The sequence below is a fragment of the Chlamydotis macqueenii genome, chromosome 1 (genome assembly GCF_036417535.1).
Source record: "Chlamydotis macqueenii isolate bChlMac1 chromosome 1, bChlMac1.mat, whole genome shotgun sequence".
NCBI lineage: Eukaryota > Metazoa > Chordata > Aves > Otidiformes > Otididae > Chlamydotis > Chlamydotis macqueenii.
Window position 1 is genome coordinate 89247118 of NC_141556.1, and position 18130 is coordinate 89265247.

Below are 18130 nucleotides of genomic sequence, written 5' to 3' on the forward strand. Positions count from 1 at the left end.
AAGAACTGAGGTCAGACTAAAGATCTGTAGTTCCCTGGGTCTTCCCTCACACTCTTCTTGTAAATTGAAATAACATTGGCTAGCTTCCAGTCAGCAGGGACCTCCCCAGACTCCCAAGACCTTTGGCAGATGATTGAGAGGGGTCCTACTGTAATATCTGCTAGCTCCTTCAGTTCTCTGAGGTGAATCCCAAGCCAGAAAGCAGAAGCTGTGCTAAAGAAGCATGGTTAGATCACAATTTGACACAAGGGGGAGATACTCTGCCGTGGATGGTCATCTTGCAGGCTATCACTGCAACAGTTCCCTGGAGTACGGGCAGCAAATCTTAACTCTGCCACCTCCCTTGGCAAAGGAGGTACTTTCCTGCGCAGGTGTAAGGGGGGGAAAAAAAAAAAAAAAGGCCACTTTGGTTTCGTTTCAGTGATTTAATAACATTTAAACAAATATTCTTTATACTCATTGTAGAACTCTGTTCTTTTGAGACACTAAAAATAATTTTCTTTTTAAACATCCATAACATTAAAAGCACTGAGGGTTTTGGAGCTAACAGCCTTTGAAAAATATTCTCCTTCTGTACAGGACCCAAAAATACGTGGTTGCTAACAACTAGGGAAAGACCTGCTCCTCCTCCAGCCTGCTGGATGGAGCCAGGGTGGGAGTGAAATCTGCTCTGGCAAAGCCCCCTGGTTTATGGCACTAACACAGCTGACAAAGGCAAACACGAAGAAAACATAGTTGAAGCAACTGGAAGAAAAATGGAAGTGAAGGAGAGAAAAACGAGGAGGAGGCAAAAACCACTGGTCCTCCTTGTGCTTCCCTTGAGCTATTCAACACTAGAACCGTGGTTATCTTTGTACTGCAGCAAGATCCCATTTAATTGGAGATGGAGGCATCAAAGCGCCTTCGAGAAAGCTTCCAGCTTTGGTACATCTCAGAAATCTTCCTCTGCCCTTCTGCAGAGCTGGCCCGTGAGGTAAGCAGGGAAATAAACTTGCTGTCCTTGTAAGAAAGGGGGAGGCAGTAACAATACATGTGCTAGGTTACACAGCGAGTAGGCAGCAGAGCGAGACTTCTCTGCACCGTCTTTCTCCTTAGGTGCCACAAGATTAGAGACAGAGAACAAGGCAGTTGCCTGCTCTGACTGACAGAGAAAGTTGGGTTTCACTGGCTGTAGCTTCCTGGCAGGCTGTCGCTGTTGAAAGCAAATTACATCAGCTGGGCATCAAGCGATACCTCCCATCAGTTTTTACCGCCCACTGCTGCCAGTTTGACACTTCTCTTTCACGCTGCATGTGCCAACTCTTTTACAAAGCCAGCTGCAACATCTACTGGAAGGACACGAAGAACAACCACAGGTGGGGAGAGGAAACAAGGGATCAGCTCAAGGTTGGGGTGAGGAGGCCTTTCCTGCCTTAGTCCAGGCAGAAGGCAGGGTTCTCCAAGAAGACTGCGAGCTTGCTGGCCACCAAGTCCAGGTCACTGGTGTTGGCATATTTGAGCAGATTGGTGTTCTTGACAAAGTAATGCTTGAGGAAGTGCTGGCTTACACACTTGTGCAGCTTCTGCACCAGCCTCAGAAAGGCTTCGGGGAAGCAGCGCCAATCCTTGGTGCGTGGGTATTTTTCACACGTCCAGAATAGCACTGTCTGCAAGAAGCAGATGGGAGAGAAGAGGTGTTAGAGGTTCTGTTGAGGGCTCACACAGCTTACTAAAGCAGTTTTAGTGCTGGTAAATGGCTGCCAGCCTTGGAAATCAGAGAGACTCGCACTGCTATCTCCCTGCGTTAACATTTCTGCAACGGAGGGATCTCAACTAAAGCCTCCTCTGGGGAATCAGGCACAGCAAGTCTGACGTGCCTCATTAGGATCTCTGCCCAGAGGAGCCCCGCTCCATTGACTGCAGCAGGAGCCCAAGGAAAATGGCCTTGCTAAAATAATCTTAGCCTATTTGCCATCCTCCAGTAGGAGCCTCTGTAGAAATGTCAGGCATTTTCAGCTGTAGAAAATGGTCTGCTATACAAGTGTAGAAGACAGTAGGTGTGAGAAAGGAGAGAAGAATAACCAGATTAACATAACTATTTGTTAGCTTCAGTTCTATTTGTCCTGAAGATGCACACAGATCTGCATCCCAAACAGATTTTCCAAGAAACTATTGCAGGTGTAGGGCATGCTTTCTGGTCAAGTGCAGCCTATGTTCTTCTGACACATGATACTAACAGTGTGCACTATGTTCTATTTCCTCAAATTTATTTTATGTGATTTTACATTTGAGAAATCCGCAGTTAAAAATAACTAAATGCATACGATTATTGCTATTATAGTACCATTTTTATGCTGCTCGTGTTGCATTTTTACTTTTGATGACTGAGAAGAATTTTTTGGAGGTACTTATACTTACTGTACCAAAAAAAGCCATACTGAGTGCCTTGGTCAACCTGAAATCAGTTTTAAAAGTACAAAGTCACTCATGTTAGGTTCAATAATTCTGCTAAGTTCCTTGGTGTCCTCCTAACCCCAATTTTATTTTGCAGATTCAGCAACCCAAAAAGAGACCCTGACATACTGTGAGATGTGGCCGAATTACAGCCTTCAATTCCTCTGTTTCTTCAGAGGTAGAATTTCATCAAAATAAGCCACACTATTCTGGATTGCTTGGTTTATTTTTTTTTCCTGTAGTAAGCGTTGCGTTGCAATAGTTGTAGTGCTGAGGAATTTCTTCTCAAACAGCTTTTCAAATGTGAACAATAACCACAAAGATTTTTTTTTTTTCTTAAGATATTGCCAGGGAACGCAAAGACATAGTGAGGAATTCAAGATGTAACTCTGCGAGAGCTACTCCTTGGAGACTTGCGGAGCAGTTACCTTTCGTCACACTAAAACTATTTCAGCAAGACCCATGGGCAGCAGTTGCAATGAAGTTTCTGGAGGCAAGGAAAACAGCGCTGCTCTTCCAGTCAGGTGCCAAACAGGTGATCTACCCCCAGCCTTTACTGAACCATCTCTAACTGCCAGCTGTCTACCGGAGGCATAGAGCTGGCATTCAAAATGCATCTAGGTCTTTCAGACTTCCTGATCTTAAACTTCAGTTTTACGGGGCAAGCATAATGAGTGCACTTACTCAGTCCTCTAAGGCTTTCATTACTTCTGAGGGAAGGATTTCCTCTGTCATAGAGGGCCTTTTCCATATGGAGTCTTGTTTAATCATAATTGTTGGGTCCCTCTGACAGGGAAGCCTAATAACCTAAAAAATCTAACACTAAGCCTCTGCTCAGCTGCTGGTTTATCCACTGAGTGTTTCTATCTCTTGTTTTTCCTTCTTTTTTTTTTTTTTTTTTTTTCAGTGTAAGTGATGTTGAAGCATTCCTTCTGGCTAGTAAACCAATCCTCTCTTGCAGTAAAAGCCTGAAGTACAGTTACAGTAAAGAACTCAAAAGCTTCTAAAGAGCTTTTTATTTTGTTCAAGAGTCCATGTAACAGTACTTCCTGTACCTCTTCTCCTTCGCTCAGAGAGAGACATCTTTACTAAGGGTTAAATAGTTTTCCACTTTCTCCTACGTATGACAGTTTTTCCACCAGGTTGTTCTTAGAGGGACCGAGAAGTTTTGCATTCTGCTAAGCTATAACCAGCCTTGTTAAGTCTTTTTTGACTTCATCTTGACTTAGATTAGTCAAGAGCATTTGATGGTCGCAGCCTTTTCTTTAGGAGAAATCTTGGCATCGCATCTGGTTTTAGACACTAAAAGATCAGTAACTACTGTAGATGCCTGGTGTCTTGAGGGTTTGAGGTGGGAGAACAGCCTCTCCCTGGCACAGAGGCCCAGGAAACAGGATTGCTCTACTGTCTGATAAATGGTGCTGCCTGTGGTCCATCAGTGTCTGCAGCTGCCACATGTGGGGACACAGTCATAGCAGAACCTTCTGTCTCTTATTCGCAGAAGTTGTTTGAAGCCATCCTGAACCCTGAAGTATGTGCAGGGAGGATTCTACCACCCCTTTACCTCTTTCTTCTCTTCCCAATCCAGGTGAAAACACCAGAACTGTCAGTGAAATAATGCTCACCTAAGAGAATTTTGTTTGGTGCACATCCACAAAGACAAATGCACAATTTTCTTCCAGACAGAGAGATGGATATGGATAGCTGGGACAGTCAAGAAGCAGGAGGTAACTGTGCAATTAAAGACAATATTACAATGCCTATGTGAAGTCATAACAGAGCAGGGCTCAACTCTAACATTATTTATATTGCTGCAATCATAATATTCCTACAGGCTTTTGTTTCTTGTTGAAGTTTGGAATGTATATTTACTGAACTTCTTGCCACTGTAAAGCAATGAAATGGTACTGCAGTTTTGACAGTTACCTTAGAAGTTACAATAGATGCTACAGGGATTTACGTCATGATATTTTGACATTACTGGGTGGAAACCACTGCAACAGATACTGAGATCATATCTTGGTATCACGGTGACACCTACCTGAAGGTGATAAGCTGTGATGACAGGCTTATTTCCAGCACACCAGACATCTTCCTTCATCTGCCTCATGACCCTGAAGCACTTCATGCGACAACCACCATCTTCATCAAGTCCTTCCATGAGCATATGCTCAGCACGGGAGAAGCACAGCTGCCAGTGATAATTGGAGCGGGCCAAAAGGTCGAAACCAAGTGACTGCAGACAAAAGGGGAAGCATGACACCAGATCAGAGGCAAACTTCTCTGAGCAATGCAGAGATGTTACAAAAAGGATGTGTGACATCTCTCAAAGTGTATTCTAAACAGGGTTAGCAGAGGCAGCAAACATGGGTTGTGTTCCCATTATAATTCCTTGTCAAACAAACACGCAATTTGTTTTGTTTCCTTGTGTGCTGATATCAGTTACTCCCAGGAGAAGCAGCTTTAGAGCCCCCAGGTGCAATACCAGCAGTGCTACTAAAGCAGAGGTGCAGCTCTGCAGGCACTTTGCTGTGGAGCAGCAGGTTGTGCACGAGAGGGGAGCAGGACTGGAAGATGTAACCGAACCTCTGGAAATGTGGCAACTGGGGCTGAGGTGGAGTGCCAGAATTCAGTCATTATTTTTGCAGGGAAAGATGGGATTAGGCCAGAGGGAAAACTGCAAGATAGTGGCCCATTTGCAGATGGCTTACATGAGGCAGAGCAGAACAGCAAGAATGATGCACATCAGCACTGAGCTACACAGTGCTGTGTGCAAAAGACTTGTGCAATAAACAGTTACCTCAGGTTTTCTTCCATAGAATTCACCACCGTAAGGGGGGAAAAATCCCAATAAAATCTGCGGAATACTTTGAAATATCGCTTCTCTAGAGAATACACCTTCTAACCATGCTGTTACCTGCCATCATCATGCAAACCTTCATTTGGGAAACCACTGTAAGAAAGACACCTGTGAGGTAAATTGTGGCACAGAGTTAATAGTGCTTTTTACACTGTTCACCTTGATGCACTGCACTTTTTCCTGGGAAGGCCAACGCTTAAGGCAACGAGGCCACCGGGCTTTCCTGGGCCAGCAAGTTGGAATCTCCACAGCAGGGACCAGCTCCACTTCAACCTGGGATTCTGATGTCTCCACAGCCACCCGGACCACTGAGCTGAAGCTCTCCAGCAGCATCACCTTATCTGCAAAGGAACAACAAGAAAAGATAATAAGGAGGAAACAGTCCTTTTCCCCAAGCCAAGCAAGGGGCTGTATAGGGCCTTGCAGTTCTATTGCTCTGTCTTAACACTTGCTCTTCAATGCCATAAGCAAAATACAAGAAAAAACTTATCATCTAAATCAACCCTGGGGAATGAGAACAAGAAGATGATGAAAGAACAAATAAATTCTCAATTTTACACTCAATTACCATACTTTTCTTTTTCCTTTGTGGGTCCTCTTCAATCCTAGGACCAGTTTCTTAAAAAATCAGATAGATAACTGGTGCAACCTCACATTTCTAATGGTGCAATACGAGAAGGAAATCACTGCAGATTAGAAGGGAACAGATGAATGCTACCACCTTAGGCCCCCCCTCACTAAACAAAACCACGACAATATCTAAAGATCTCCTTATTCCTTCAGAGAACCTGTGATCAAACCAAATTACTTACCATTGACAGTTATTCAAAAAGTTTTGTGGAGTATACTCAAGTTTTGTTTCTGGAAATGCACTTGCACAGAAGACAGTGACAGAATTTATGATGTGTTGTGCAGACCAGTCATACAAGGGTCAGCTGCTTGCCTCACTGGGACTGCTGAGGGTCAAAAAGAGTTAGTTCCATGGTGATTTGGAGGGAAGAAGAACGGCTCATCTCCAGGAAGAATGTGCTCTAAGAGAGCAGAAAGGAATGAAAGCTGCAGATAATGACTCGGTGAGACATTTCCTGTTGGTCCAGCTGTGTTCATGGAAGAAGTTTCTGTTCCCAGCTTTCCCTGTCACTTTGGTAGGATCACTGTCCCTTCAGCTTTGCCATCTGAGCCAACTGTGTGCTGATGCTCTAACACACTGAAGTAAAAGACAGAGTAGATTACCATCAGCAGGTTAAACTGTAGTGTGATAACCCACCTCATTTTGACTGGCATGGACTGAGGAGCAATTCCACAAGGGGCCCACACAACAGACTTGAAGGGACAGTGATGAACCTCTGCCCTCACAGAAGAAACATCTGCCTGCTCCCAATGGTAATTTAGCATCTCCCCCAGGAGGCATGGGGGTGAATTACCTTGCAAATAGTGGAGTCCATCCCAACCAGAACTTTATAAATCTTAGCCAAATCTGCTGAGCCAAGCCTGGCACCAAAACAGGAACTATACTGCTCCCAAGCCCTCAGCAGGGACCCCTGGCAGCTGAAAAGCATTAGAGCAACTGCTGTTTCAGCATGTAAATACATTCACAGAATTTCCAGAAGCATTGCAATTGTGCCACCTATTCTTCCACCAATGAAAGCTGAGACACCTCAAAAACTCTGGTTTTGCTGGTGCTCAAAGAATTAAAAAATAGGGAAGCAATTAAATCAGGGAACTTTTTCTGTAACTTTAGTTGTACAGCAGGATGAAGGAAGTTAATTCTTCACAGAAATGAAAAAAAATGGTAATTACTCCTTCTCACTTAATCTTAGGTCATCTCCTCTGTGTCAGTCTCCTCTCAGCCAGCCTTACAAAAAAAAAGGCATCAGAATCATAAGCCCTCACATCACTTCCTGGGTCCCTTGGAAAAACCTCTCCTGGCTCAACAACTTGGTGTACTGCTGCTAGACACAATGGCAGGTTTTCACTTCGTCACAATGACTTTCTCATAAGTAAACCCTCAGATGCAAGCCCCTTCCATCTAGTCTTTTCTGTGAGCCTCAATGGTGAAATTTCGTTGCCATCAACCTTTCAATTTCTGTGATAACAAATATTTCCTGGAAGAATGCAATGATCTAGCTGAGCTTGACTTTAACGTGTTTTCTACTGTGACTAAAATTCAGATTGCAATCAGATGAGTGGAAATGGCTCCTGTTTCTCTGGAATACAGAAGACCCGTATCAAGCTGCTTATGAATAAAGTCATCCTGGAAATGTGCTCTGAGAAGAGGTACCACAGTCTGGATTTGATCATGTCACAGTATCTTAATGTGAAAAGATAGATATAGATTATTTAGCTTGGACCAAGCCAAGTATCCATCAGCTGAAGTCTATAACATGTCTCCAGGATGCTAAGAATTAAGCATGAGGATCACTGTTCAGGCAGCATCTTGCTACAGATGTTGCAGCTATGAAGGCATGTTGCATGCACCACTGATCGTATTAAGTCAGTGATCAGCACTTCCAGTATAAATAGCCACAGGAAATAAACAGGCACTTTGGATTGCTCACAGAGGCATCAGTGCCACTACTGAAAGTAAACTTCTGTTACATCTGCTGAACAAGACTGGAGTGGCCTGGACACTGGAGAAAAGAGCACTTGTCCAATAGACTTTGTGTAAGTAGAAGTCCTTCTGCTTAGTTCCCACCACCCCATGCTGGAAAGCTATGGACAGTTAAAATTTCCCCAGAGCATTATCTGCCCTATCCACTTCAAGCACTTTCTCCTCCACTTAATGCACCTTCCCTGTATCCAGTTTTTCCTGTAGTATCTTCCTTGATAGTCTAGATATGTGGCAGATGCTGTAGTAGAAAAAGATTTTCCCAGACAAATTCCTAAATGCTCTGAAAATCTGAGTTGCATCTTGGTTGAATTGTGAGGGTGATGTTGCTGGAGACCCTACCTAAATTCCTAAGAAAGGAGCAACATCTTGGGTATGAAGTGCCCAAGATCTACTAAATTCTACCTTAAATGCAGGTCTACATGCATCACTGCAATGGGCTAAAGGCTCCCTGATTTTGGAGGGGTTTGCAGTTTCTTAACTTCTGATTATGCGAGCCAGACAAACACTGTGTGTGTGTGATGGTTTCTCTCTATTAGCTGCAGAAGACAGCCAGTTCCCCTTATACTGTCCCCGTTAGACTCACTGGAGAGGTTACAGGAGGCAATCGACTTTTCCACCAGCTCCCGGAAGACGATAAGGACTTTGGCTGGAACAAGATCACCTTCGATGTTCACGTCTGTTTCATGCCACTGCTGAAGGCTTTTTGAGAACTGCTCCACCTCTAGCCACTGATGCAGTTCTTCAGGGTCCCGGACAGAGGAGAGGAGCTTGGCTCCATGCACGGTGTAATAACGCCAGTGCCGTACCTGGCATTCCCTGTACCCGGTCAGGCCACGCAGAGGGACTGTGACGAGGAATTGGCTGGGTGCTAAGACCTAGGAGAGTTCAGAGAGATTGAGAGAGGCGACAAGGGCAGATCCATGAGCCTGAAAAGAGGATTAAGGAAGTAACAGGTAAAACTGGGGGCTTTGGATAGAAGGAAAAGCCATGGTATGATGGGAGCAATTGAATACAGCCAGGACCTGTTCCATGCCTGTCTGAGGTTTACTTTGGAGGTACACAGACTAAAAGGAAATTGTCTTAGGAGGAGTCTGACGTGACAGCCATGGCTCATAGAAGACAAGAGCGCACTGACTGATTTGCCACCACACCTGCCACGGTTTCCCCCATTCCTTGTTATTTCTAGTCTGCAGTTGCATGAGATGCAATAATTAGCAGCTTCTAAGGAGTAGGAAAGCATCAGAGAGCATGTTTTGAGATCCAGCAAAGGGAAACAAAATAGTGCAAGTTATCACCTCGGAATTGTTACTACAGATAAGCCTAGAGTTCAATAGTAGTAAGAATTACAGCAAAAAGTGTCATAATTTTCTGATCTCTTTCAAAATCCACTATAGACATTAGTAAAATAAGGCCCATTTATTTTACAAGTGCTTTACTCTATATGACTGTCCTTTAAGAGACAAAGACGTAAGGCAAGTGACATGCCTGAGCCTACACACGCCGTGGTGCTCTCAGAAATAAACCCAGGTCTCAGCCAGCTGCACTGTATGGAAACCGCACGTCCTGCTGAGTGGAAGACAGAAACAATGTAGGGATGGAAAAAGTAACCAATGGACAACAAACCCTCAGATAGGCTTGTTTGCCAGCCAATTAATTTGCCTCACTTTGGAATGGCCATTTTCCAACAAAACCAGTGCTGAACTAGTATTTGCAAAGAGTGACACGAATACCATGAAACCTCATACTGGCTCAGGGCACAGCCAGACACCTCCAAACACTAGTTGGGAAGCATTTGGCAATCATGGCTCCAGAGAGGGTGTTGAAACTCCTTCAGACTTTTATGGTGTTGACTCAGAACCTTTTCAACTCCACTTGCAGGAGTTGAAGCTTTTCACATCCATGAGCAGGATGTGAAGCGACAGCTGTTGCTGCAAGGCAGGTACACCCGGGCTGAATGAAACATGCTTGTCACTCTCCTGTGGTAATCCAAAACATTCTGGTAGTCTGCCTGGTAGCTTAGCCGATTTAAATATTACCACAGAGGTGCCAGGGGCCTGAGGGCACTAACAGGCTTTGATGGCCCTGGGCAGCCTTTCTGGGGCTTCTGCCCATACCTTCTGCCCATGGGCCTGGGACCCCCATTCCAGCTCAGTTGTGGGCTATGTCATAGGAGTGCTGGTCTCCAGCTGTGTGACAGCTATGCCTGTGCCTGGCCATAGACCTTGTTGTCCTACATGCACACTGCCTTCCCAGCCTGACCTCAGACCTACCTGACCACTATGAACTTGCCTGGCAAATCAATAGACTGCATCCGGCCCTGGTTACCATCATTGGGCCTGATCCTGACCCCAGAGGTCTGCTCCTGCCTTGACCTCAGACCTGCCTTATCAGCACAGACTTCCCTGATGATCCAGACTCTCGGCTGACCGCAGCTGCTCTCCCTAGGTCTGCCTTGGCTGGGGACCATGGGCCAGGCACTGCCATGTTGTCACACTCACGTCCCAGCTCCCTCTCCCACAGGGAGCTGTGTCACACAATGGTTTTATGTGCTGTATGCAGACCACGGCCCCAGTAAAACCCAGGCTAAAAAACAAGAGCCTCCAGTTCTGGGATGTGTAACTTATGGCCAATTCCAAAAACCCGCCTGCAGTATGCTGGGCAAATTAAATACAGCCTCATTCTTGTGATCCTGGCCAGGATATCCCAGGGAGGCAGAAGCATTAGGTTAGAAATAAAATATTTATGCTTTGAGCAAAAAAGCAAGTATCTTGTGGAGAGGATGAAATAGCCATGAGAGGATTGGATAGGTGGGTGAAGTTGTCTGGAGAAGAGAGCGGCCGAGGAGGAAGCAGGCACACGGGCCGGCAGGCAGCAGGTGGCAGGAAGGCTTTGTACCTGGATGGATGGGTGGAATGGGCGCTTCCCCCGAAGCATAGCTGACCACTTGGCCAGTAAAGCTGGCTGATCCTGAGAGAAGCAGAAAGGAAAACAAGAAGTACACAGAACAGAGAGAAAGCATGTGCCAAGTCATTTATTGACAGAGCAAAGCTGCAAGCTTCCTTCAAGTCTATCTGTTAAAGGAAAATCCCCCCCCCCCGCCCCCGCCTTACCATGATTACGGAGCTAAACACTTAAACGCTTGGCAATGCAGTTGGGCACTGCTGTACTAGTCATTACTCTGGATGCCAGCCTGCTCATTATACCTCATCAGCCCTGCACAGTTGACAGCTGCAAAAATGTTGGGCTACAACTAAAAGAAAATATTCAATTTTGTCCATCTGAATTTTATTTCAAGTTTTTTTTTTATTAAAGATTTTGACTATTTGTCCTCTGGGTTACAGAAAAACACTGGCTCTCTACAGACTTTTCTTCTATGTTCCCCACTCAGCCTAGTGTATTTAGAAGGAGGCTTGTAGCTTCTCAACAAATCTAGACCCCTCACTTTTTAATCGGAAGCTGAAAGTTCTGAAAAGTTCCCATAAATTTAAATGACAGGAAAAGAGATGTTGCAAAATTAAACACAGAACAGTTAATACATTGGCTTTCCCTTGACACAAGTCTCCTTTGTGTTGAGTTATGTCAGCAGTGATACTAAAGATTTTATTTATTGGAAGCAGAACAGCTCAAGCCAAAAAAAAAAAATTCTTATTAACTCATTCTTTGCTACAGGACAGTTACCCAGGCCCTCCTAGTGTGACTGTCACAGAGATTTATAGCACTGGGTTCAGTTAAGTATGAATAACAAATCTGTTACTTTTTAAGAAAATAAATTTTGGGGATCCCTTTTAAGCAGCAGTTGTTCAGATCAGCCTATCGCAATACCAAATTATTGCCTTGGGTTTGTTCTGCTTTGTTCTCCAGAACAGCAATTTTACCCCGACCCTGGTGTCCTCAGACTTCATTAGCCAAGAAGGTTTGTTCCAGCGTGAGAGGTGGATGGCAGATATGGCACTAAGAAATATGTGGACCAGGATGTGGCACCATTGTGGTCATTCCTACTGGCAAGGCCACATGCCCTGGGATATGCAAAATTTCAGAAAAGATAGAAATGTGAATGTTTTTCTCCCCAGAGCAATAGTCACATTTCAGACTGGGTGATTATATTCTGCCTCCACCTCCATATCCTTTCAGCAGCTTGATACACACAGAGTTCTCCCCTTTCAATCCTAGACAGCTGCAAATGCTGCCTCATGCTTTTACAGGTCCGGTGTGTTTTGATCTGTAACTGGCTGCATTTTAGTGTAAGGACTGACATAGCTAGAGTCTGTAAACTACTTCAGATTAAAAAGATAATTTTCATTTGAAGTTGCCATTGCTAACATTGTTTCTTATATCCTTACACTAGTTATTCTTGTGTTGAGTATTCACAGGAAATAACCAGTGTTCTCCTGTCACAGCTGGGACAGAAAATTATCATTTTGGTATTTGATGGTCTAAAATGGGGAGGCATTTAACTTCTCCCATCAATAAGCATATTTCTTCCCAGTAAAAAAGAAGTTCCAATCCATGACCAAGAAGAAATACCTTTTTCTGAAGGAGCTTTCTAATGTTCATAGCAGAAGAAGGATTTCTGATTTTTAACTTTTTTAGTGAGTTGACAGGTTTTCCACCTGTGAAAAATATGAGTCATAGCTCATGAAAGCATCAGCATTTTTATATTCTTATGTTACTGCTGTACAAGTTTTTTTTTTCTGTCTCCCAAAGAGCTTTGGCTTCTGCTTGCAGATTGACAGCTCTGGCAATAGACTTTATTTGTAAAAGCAGCAGCTGTAAAAAGAGGCTCTGCCTGACTGAGAGAGTTGGGGCTGTTCTGCCTGGAGAAGAGGAAGCTCTGGGGAGACCTTATAGCAGCCTTCAAATACCTAAAGGGGGCTTATAAGGAAGATGGGGAGAAGCCCTTTAGCAGGGCCTGTAGTGATAGGACTAGGGAGGTAATGGTTTTAAAATAAAGGGAGGTAGATTCAGAGTTGACACAAGGAAGAAATTTTTTACAATGAGGATGGTGGAACACTGGAACACGTTGCCCAGAGAGGTGGTGGATGCCCCATCCCTGGAAACAGTCAAGGCCAGGCTGGATGAGACTCTGAGCAACCTGACCTAGTTGGGGATGTCCCTGCTCCTTGCAGGGGGGTTGGACTAGATGACCTTTGAAGGTCCCTTCCAACCTAAAACATTCTATGATTCTATGATTTACCCAGCCCTGTCTGATACTCCTTTAGTTGCAAGATGTCCACAAGTAAGTCTTTATGACCCAGTCAGTCCCTAGAACTTCCACAGTGAAGTGTCAATGCATCATCTGTGGTGTTTTGGGTGAGGGACCCGTCCATACAGACACTTACACAATGGAGAAACCACTTATGAACTGCCTACAATCTGCCAGAGAGTATACTAGAGCTCTTGTTCCTACCTTAATATTTTCATTGTGAATGCCAGAGTTAGAGATAGCCTGAAATCGCATGGCCTTACAGCTGATTTCCACAGTCAGTTGCTGGATGATTTTCTGCACCTCCTCCACTGCTTTGGAAACCAGATAATGTCGCCGTTCCACCTGTCAGTTCCAAGAAAGACACTTCATGTTACAGGTAACTGCAGTCTTTGTCTGCAGCAGAAAACAGACTTAAAGCACCCTAAAACACTTGTGCCTGTGCTACACTAGGAATAAAACTTATCATTCCCTGCATGTTACAACCAATTTACCAGGAAGCAGAGATCTTGCTTGTGAACACCAAAAGGCAAATGCTCAAGATTGCTGAGCATTAATTGATACTTCCGTGCCAATATCATTGGATGGAAGAGAAGGAGTTCACTTCATGGATAGTTTGCTATCAACCAGCTATAATCTCATACTTTGCCCATTTTGATACAGAATACCCAGCTATTCCCCTGCATATACTTGCCATTCTCAGAGCCAGGATATGTTTCATTTGAAGAGCTGACTAGGCTTCAAGAATTACAGATACCCGGTGCATTAGCATTTAGATGCCTACATAACATGTTGAAAGTATCCATATTTTCTTCATATCTGAAGAAGAGATAAGAGACTATTTCTAGATGGTGAGAAGGTATCTTTCGACAGGTAATCCCATTAGGGACTAGATGTTTGTGTGACTCCATGGATAGTCCTTCAATTCAAGCAATAGTAGCATAATTATTTATTAATTTTTTTTTTCAGTGGAAGGACTAAGTCTTGGAAGGACTGAGATAAAGTATGGACAACTCAAAAACACAGATGAATCTGAATCTTCACATACTACTAAAAATGCATAGAGCATAAGGGAATGGTCAAAATCTGAAAAAGAAGATTCAACAGGAGGAACCATGTTAGTAAGGACATTTAAATATTTTTCAAAGATCCTTACACGTTTACTAAAGTGAGGAGAATATTCGGCTACTGTTAATGACGTTTATAAAAATATTCCTCATTACTTATTCACCTAGAATCACCTATGCAGGGTGAGACATGAAGACTGTTTACTGTGCTTTTTTTTGCATGCTAATGCATTATCTCATTTGGTTGAAATTCTTGCTTTAATTTCTTCTTGTTTTTTTTCTTTTTCCTTATCCTATTCCACTAAATATCATTGGTTGGAGGCAAGAACAAAACTCAAAAGTAGAATTTTAGAAAGTTTGAAAGGACTAGATAAGAAAATGAAAACCCACCTGAAGCTAGAACTAAAACCTCAGTTGGGCTATTTACAAGCATGAAACAAGAGTGTTTAGATCATTAAACAGCTTGGCTGAAGTGAATGATCAAGCATAATTGCCAGTCAAACACAATTGCTGCAGTCTTTTGTTGTTAAAAAGGACCAAAGCAAAAGGAAGCAAAAGCATATGGAAGGCATTTTTTACAATGAGGGTGGTGAGATCCTGGAACAGATTGCCCAGAAAAACTGTGGATAGCCGATCCCTGGAAATATTCAAAGTTAGATTGGATGGGGTTTGAGCAATCTGATCTAGTGAAAGATGTCCGCCCGTGTCCTTGGCAGAGGGATTGGACTAGGTGATATTTAAAGGTCCCTTCCGAACCAAACCATTCTATGACTCTATTGTAAAACTCCTATGTTCTGCTTCCTTAGCATCTGCATCAGCCTCTAAACAACGCTCTTCTCCCTTTTAAAAAATACCACTAATAGGCACTTCGTTAAAAACCCATTCGGACACCTTTATGTCAAGTGCTGAACTGTCAGACAGAACACTCAAGTGTGTTGAAATGCTCCCCAGACCCTGGGAAGTGACAAATAGCTGCACTTTTTCACAACAACAAACCATACATATTAACCAATGAAGAGCAATTGACTAACACTGAACTTGGAAGGTGAGCAGAGTTTTAATACCTCCTCTCCAGCCAACAAAGGTAATGATATTTTTACAAAGCCTGAATAATTTTTGCAAGTGGAAAATACATCAGATAGTAGTGTCATATTCACTTCGCTGGGCTCTGATCTACCCTTAATATCCTGATTCTTTGCTACATTAACAATACATAGTCCCTTATGCTTATATAATACCTTTTAATTTCCCTAGTAATTTACCATCCTCCTTGTTCCAATTCATCTGTGTTCTCTGAGATCAGTTTTAGGTAGCTTACATATAGGTAGCTTCTTTTTTTTTTTTTAATAAAGTTTATTTTAAGGAAGTTTTTTTTTAAGAAACATTTTAGCCTGTGCTCATTTTCCCCTCCTTGTCTCAGCTTTCATTTATGGCACTTCTCCATCTGTAGCTATAGCTATTCTCTCTGCCATGTGTTTGTTCATCAAGAACTCCTTAGAGCAGTCCAATAAGCTTGACTTGCTCAACCAGACACCTAATGGTTTATCCAACAAGTAAATGGTATGAGTAGTAGAGAAAGTCATCCACCTGCAAGAGCTTTTAGGCACAAACCTCAGACTTTTCCTGTTGAAAGCATACAGGCACTGTGGGTCAGCTCAAATGGAGGTTTAAGAGTGCCCCTGTGTGCATTGCTTATGCTACTTTCTCTCTAAGGGGCACCTGCTAGAAACACTTTCTGCCGCCTCCAGTATCCTGGTAGAATCCATCCAGCCCAGTCTGGCCTCATTTAATCGTGTCTTCATCACCTACTGGCTAGGCTACAGCAGTTGTCATAAAATCTTTAAGAGTGTAGACTCTCAAAAAACCTATTAAGGGAGGTGTCACTAAACACCTCTTTACACATGTACTCCTCATCCCTGGGGCAGCGATAAAAGAACAAAGGGCATGTGACAGATGGTGCTAGCTTATTAACCACAATTAGCCCCCTAATCCTACTATTGGAAGACACAGCCTTCCTACAGCAGGTAACCCATAAAAATCAGAAGAAAGAACATGAGTGAGTGAATGTAGTTTCTGAAGAGCCAAGGTGTTTATCTAAGATGCCTTTAGCACCAGCACAGACATGTTGGGAGAAGAGACAGAACAAGCTCTTTGTTGGACAGCCACTTCTATCACCTACTGCCATTCCCCTTACCAGGCTTTAACTTTGGAAATAATGCCAAAACAAATGCACAAAACCAAAACAACAAGGTCAATTAAGGTTTTATTTTGGAGTAGGGAAGCAGGACTGGGATTTACTGGGGATTGTTAAGAATATTTGTGTTTGCTCTCATTTATCCAGTCACATCCATTCCATATGCACTTGAATTTTTCCTTTGCTGAGTGGCTTAAGGAAGAAATCTTTGGTATCATAGAGATTCATTGCATCAGGTGGTTGACCTGTTTTCAAAATAAGGCGGCATTTGACAAGCAGAACTGGGGCTGCCTGAAGGTCAGGCAGTCTCACTTGGACATGAGATTCAGGAGCAGGGAGAAACTAGGAATCCAGCCATGGAAAGCTGCTAGAAAACAGACTTTCAGTAGAAGCTAAAATATTGGCAACTATGAGCTTCACTTCACTACACTCTGCTTCTGTTCCTTGTACTTATGGCAGTCATATGAGCATCTTCCTGTGCACGGCTTCCCTCTGTTCCCTCCTTTGTAGCTCCGCTTTATAAATCTTCAGAGAAGTGTTCACTATTACAGCTCACTGAACAGATTCTCATGGAACGACTTTACAGTGCACACTGCATGGTTGAGAATGAAAGTTCTCACAGAAATACACCTACTTGTCACCAAAATATTTCCATAGAGAAAACAAACTTTTCTTACCAGTCCCTTCATGGTACTAGAATATTTCATCCTTTACAGAAAAGCAGGCCTTACAGTTTTCCATTTTGAAATGATTTTTCACTTGGATGTCTTGCATTTTGTTTGGGAAAGCAGACTCTAAAATAGGAACTAGCTAAGTACTGTGATGAAGCATGTTAGCTTTAAAAAATGTTATGGCTCACTTAGAGTTACTTTTATTAAACAGTATTATTTCATTGACAATTTTATTCCATTTTAATTCTTTTCATAATGGGAAAAAAAAAAAAAAGAGTCCTGGAATATCTCAGAAAATGTGGTTCCAGTCTGCATGTGCTAATGAGGCATGTTATTTTTATCATGGTCTACAGAGAAGTATCCTTAGCTGAGGTCTATCTCTCTCTAGTTCCTCCATGCATCTTTCTCAGAGGCAACCCCTGGTTGTCGTTTCGGTCTTGTTTCTGTTAAGCCAAGACCACTGGACAGGGATAGAGGCGAGGACCTTTCCTTAGATTAAAGGCTGGCAATTACAGCTAGTCTCACATCTGGAATTCCATATTGGGTGCAAAAATTCAGGACATCTGAAGAAGAGGAGGACAAACATCTTGAAAAATTAGGCTACCAGCTGAGAGCCCTGATAATACGCTGCAACAGAAACCTAGAAATCTCATTGGAAATACAGTTCTCATGAAACCTCACCCAGCCTTGTCTCAGAAATGAAGACAGCAGGCAAGCAACTAACTGTCAAGTTTGGCACCCTTCAGAATCAACACCTAGTGTGGTAGACAGAAAATCTGGAAAGATAAAGCCTTACCTTGCTCTGGATGTAGATTTCTACATCTTCATCTGTGAATGGTTTCATGGCAAGATGGTCTTTGCTGCTCTCTGAAGTGTGAATTCACTCTTCACTTGTTCACCTGCCTCTGGAAGTAGAGGGACACTCAGAGCGAGCTGCTCAGAGTCTTCTCACGCTGTGAAGCTCAGGTCACCTAATTCCTCTGTGGATGAAGAAGAGGAGAGAGAAGCAAGGAAGTATGCCTATTTTTTAAAGTCTTTTTTTAATGGTCTGAGTTACAATGGTGACACCCAGCTGCTTCAAAAAACTAGCT

The 18130-nt window shown here is 43.2% G+C and overlaps 1 protein-coding gene across 2 annotated transcripts; it reads right to left on the minus strand.

Moving 5' to 3' along the window:
• Positions 1-1412: 1412 nt before the first annotated feature.
• Positions 1413-17883, minus strand: MAB21L3 (mab-21 like 3). Of its 2 annotated transcripts, XM_086769737.1 has the most exons (7): positions 17836-17883; positions 13312-13452; positions 10800-10871; positions 8488-8779; positions 5453-5634; positions 4475-4669; positions 1413-1646 (listed from the first exon to the last, which is right to left on the minus strand). In XM_086769737.1, exons 1-7 carry the CDS (start codon positions 17881-17883, stop codon positions 1413-1415), a joined length of 1164 nt encoding a protein of 387 aa, XP_086625863.1. The 2 variants fall into 2 exon arrangements, with proteins under 2 accessions (XP_086625863.1, XP_010123914.1); XM_010125612.2 differs by lacking the exon at positions 10800-10871.
• Between the last annotated feature and the right edge of the window lie 247 nt (positions 17884-18130).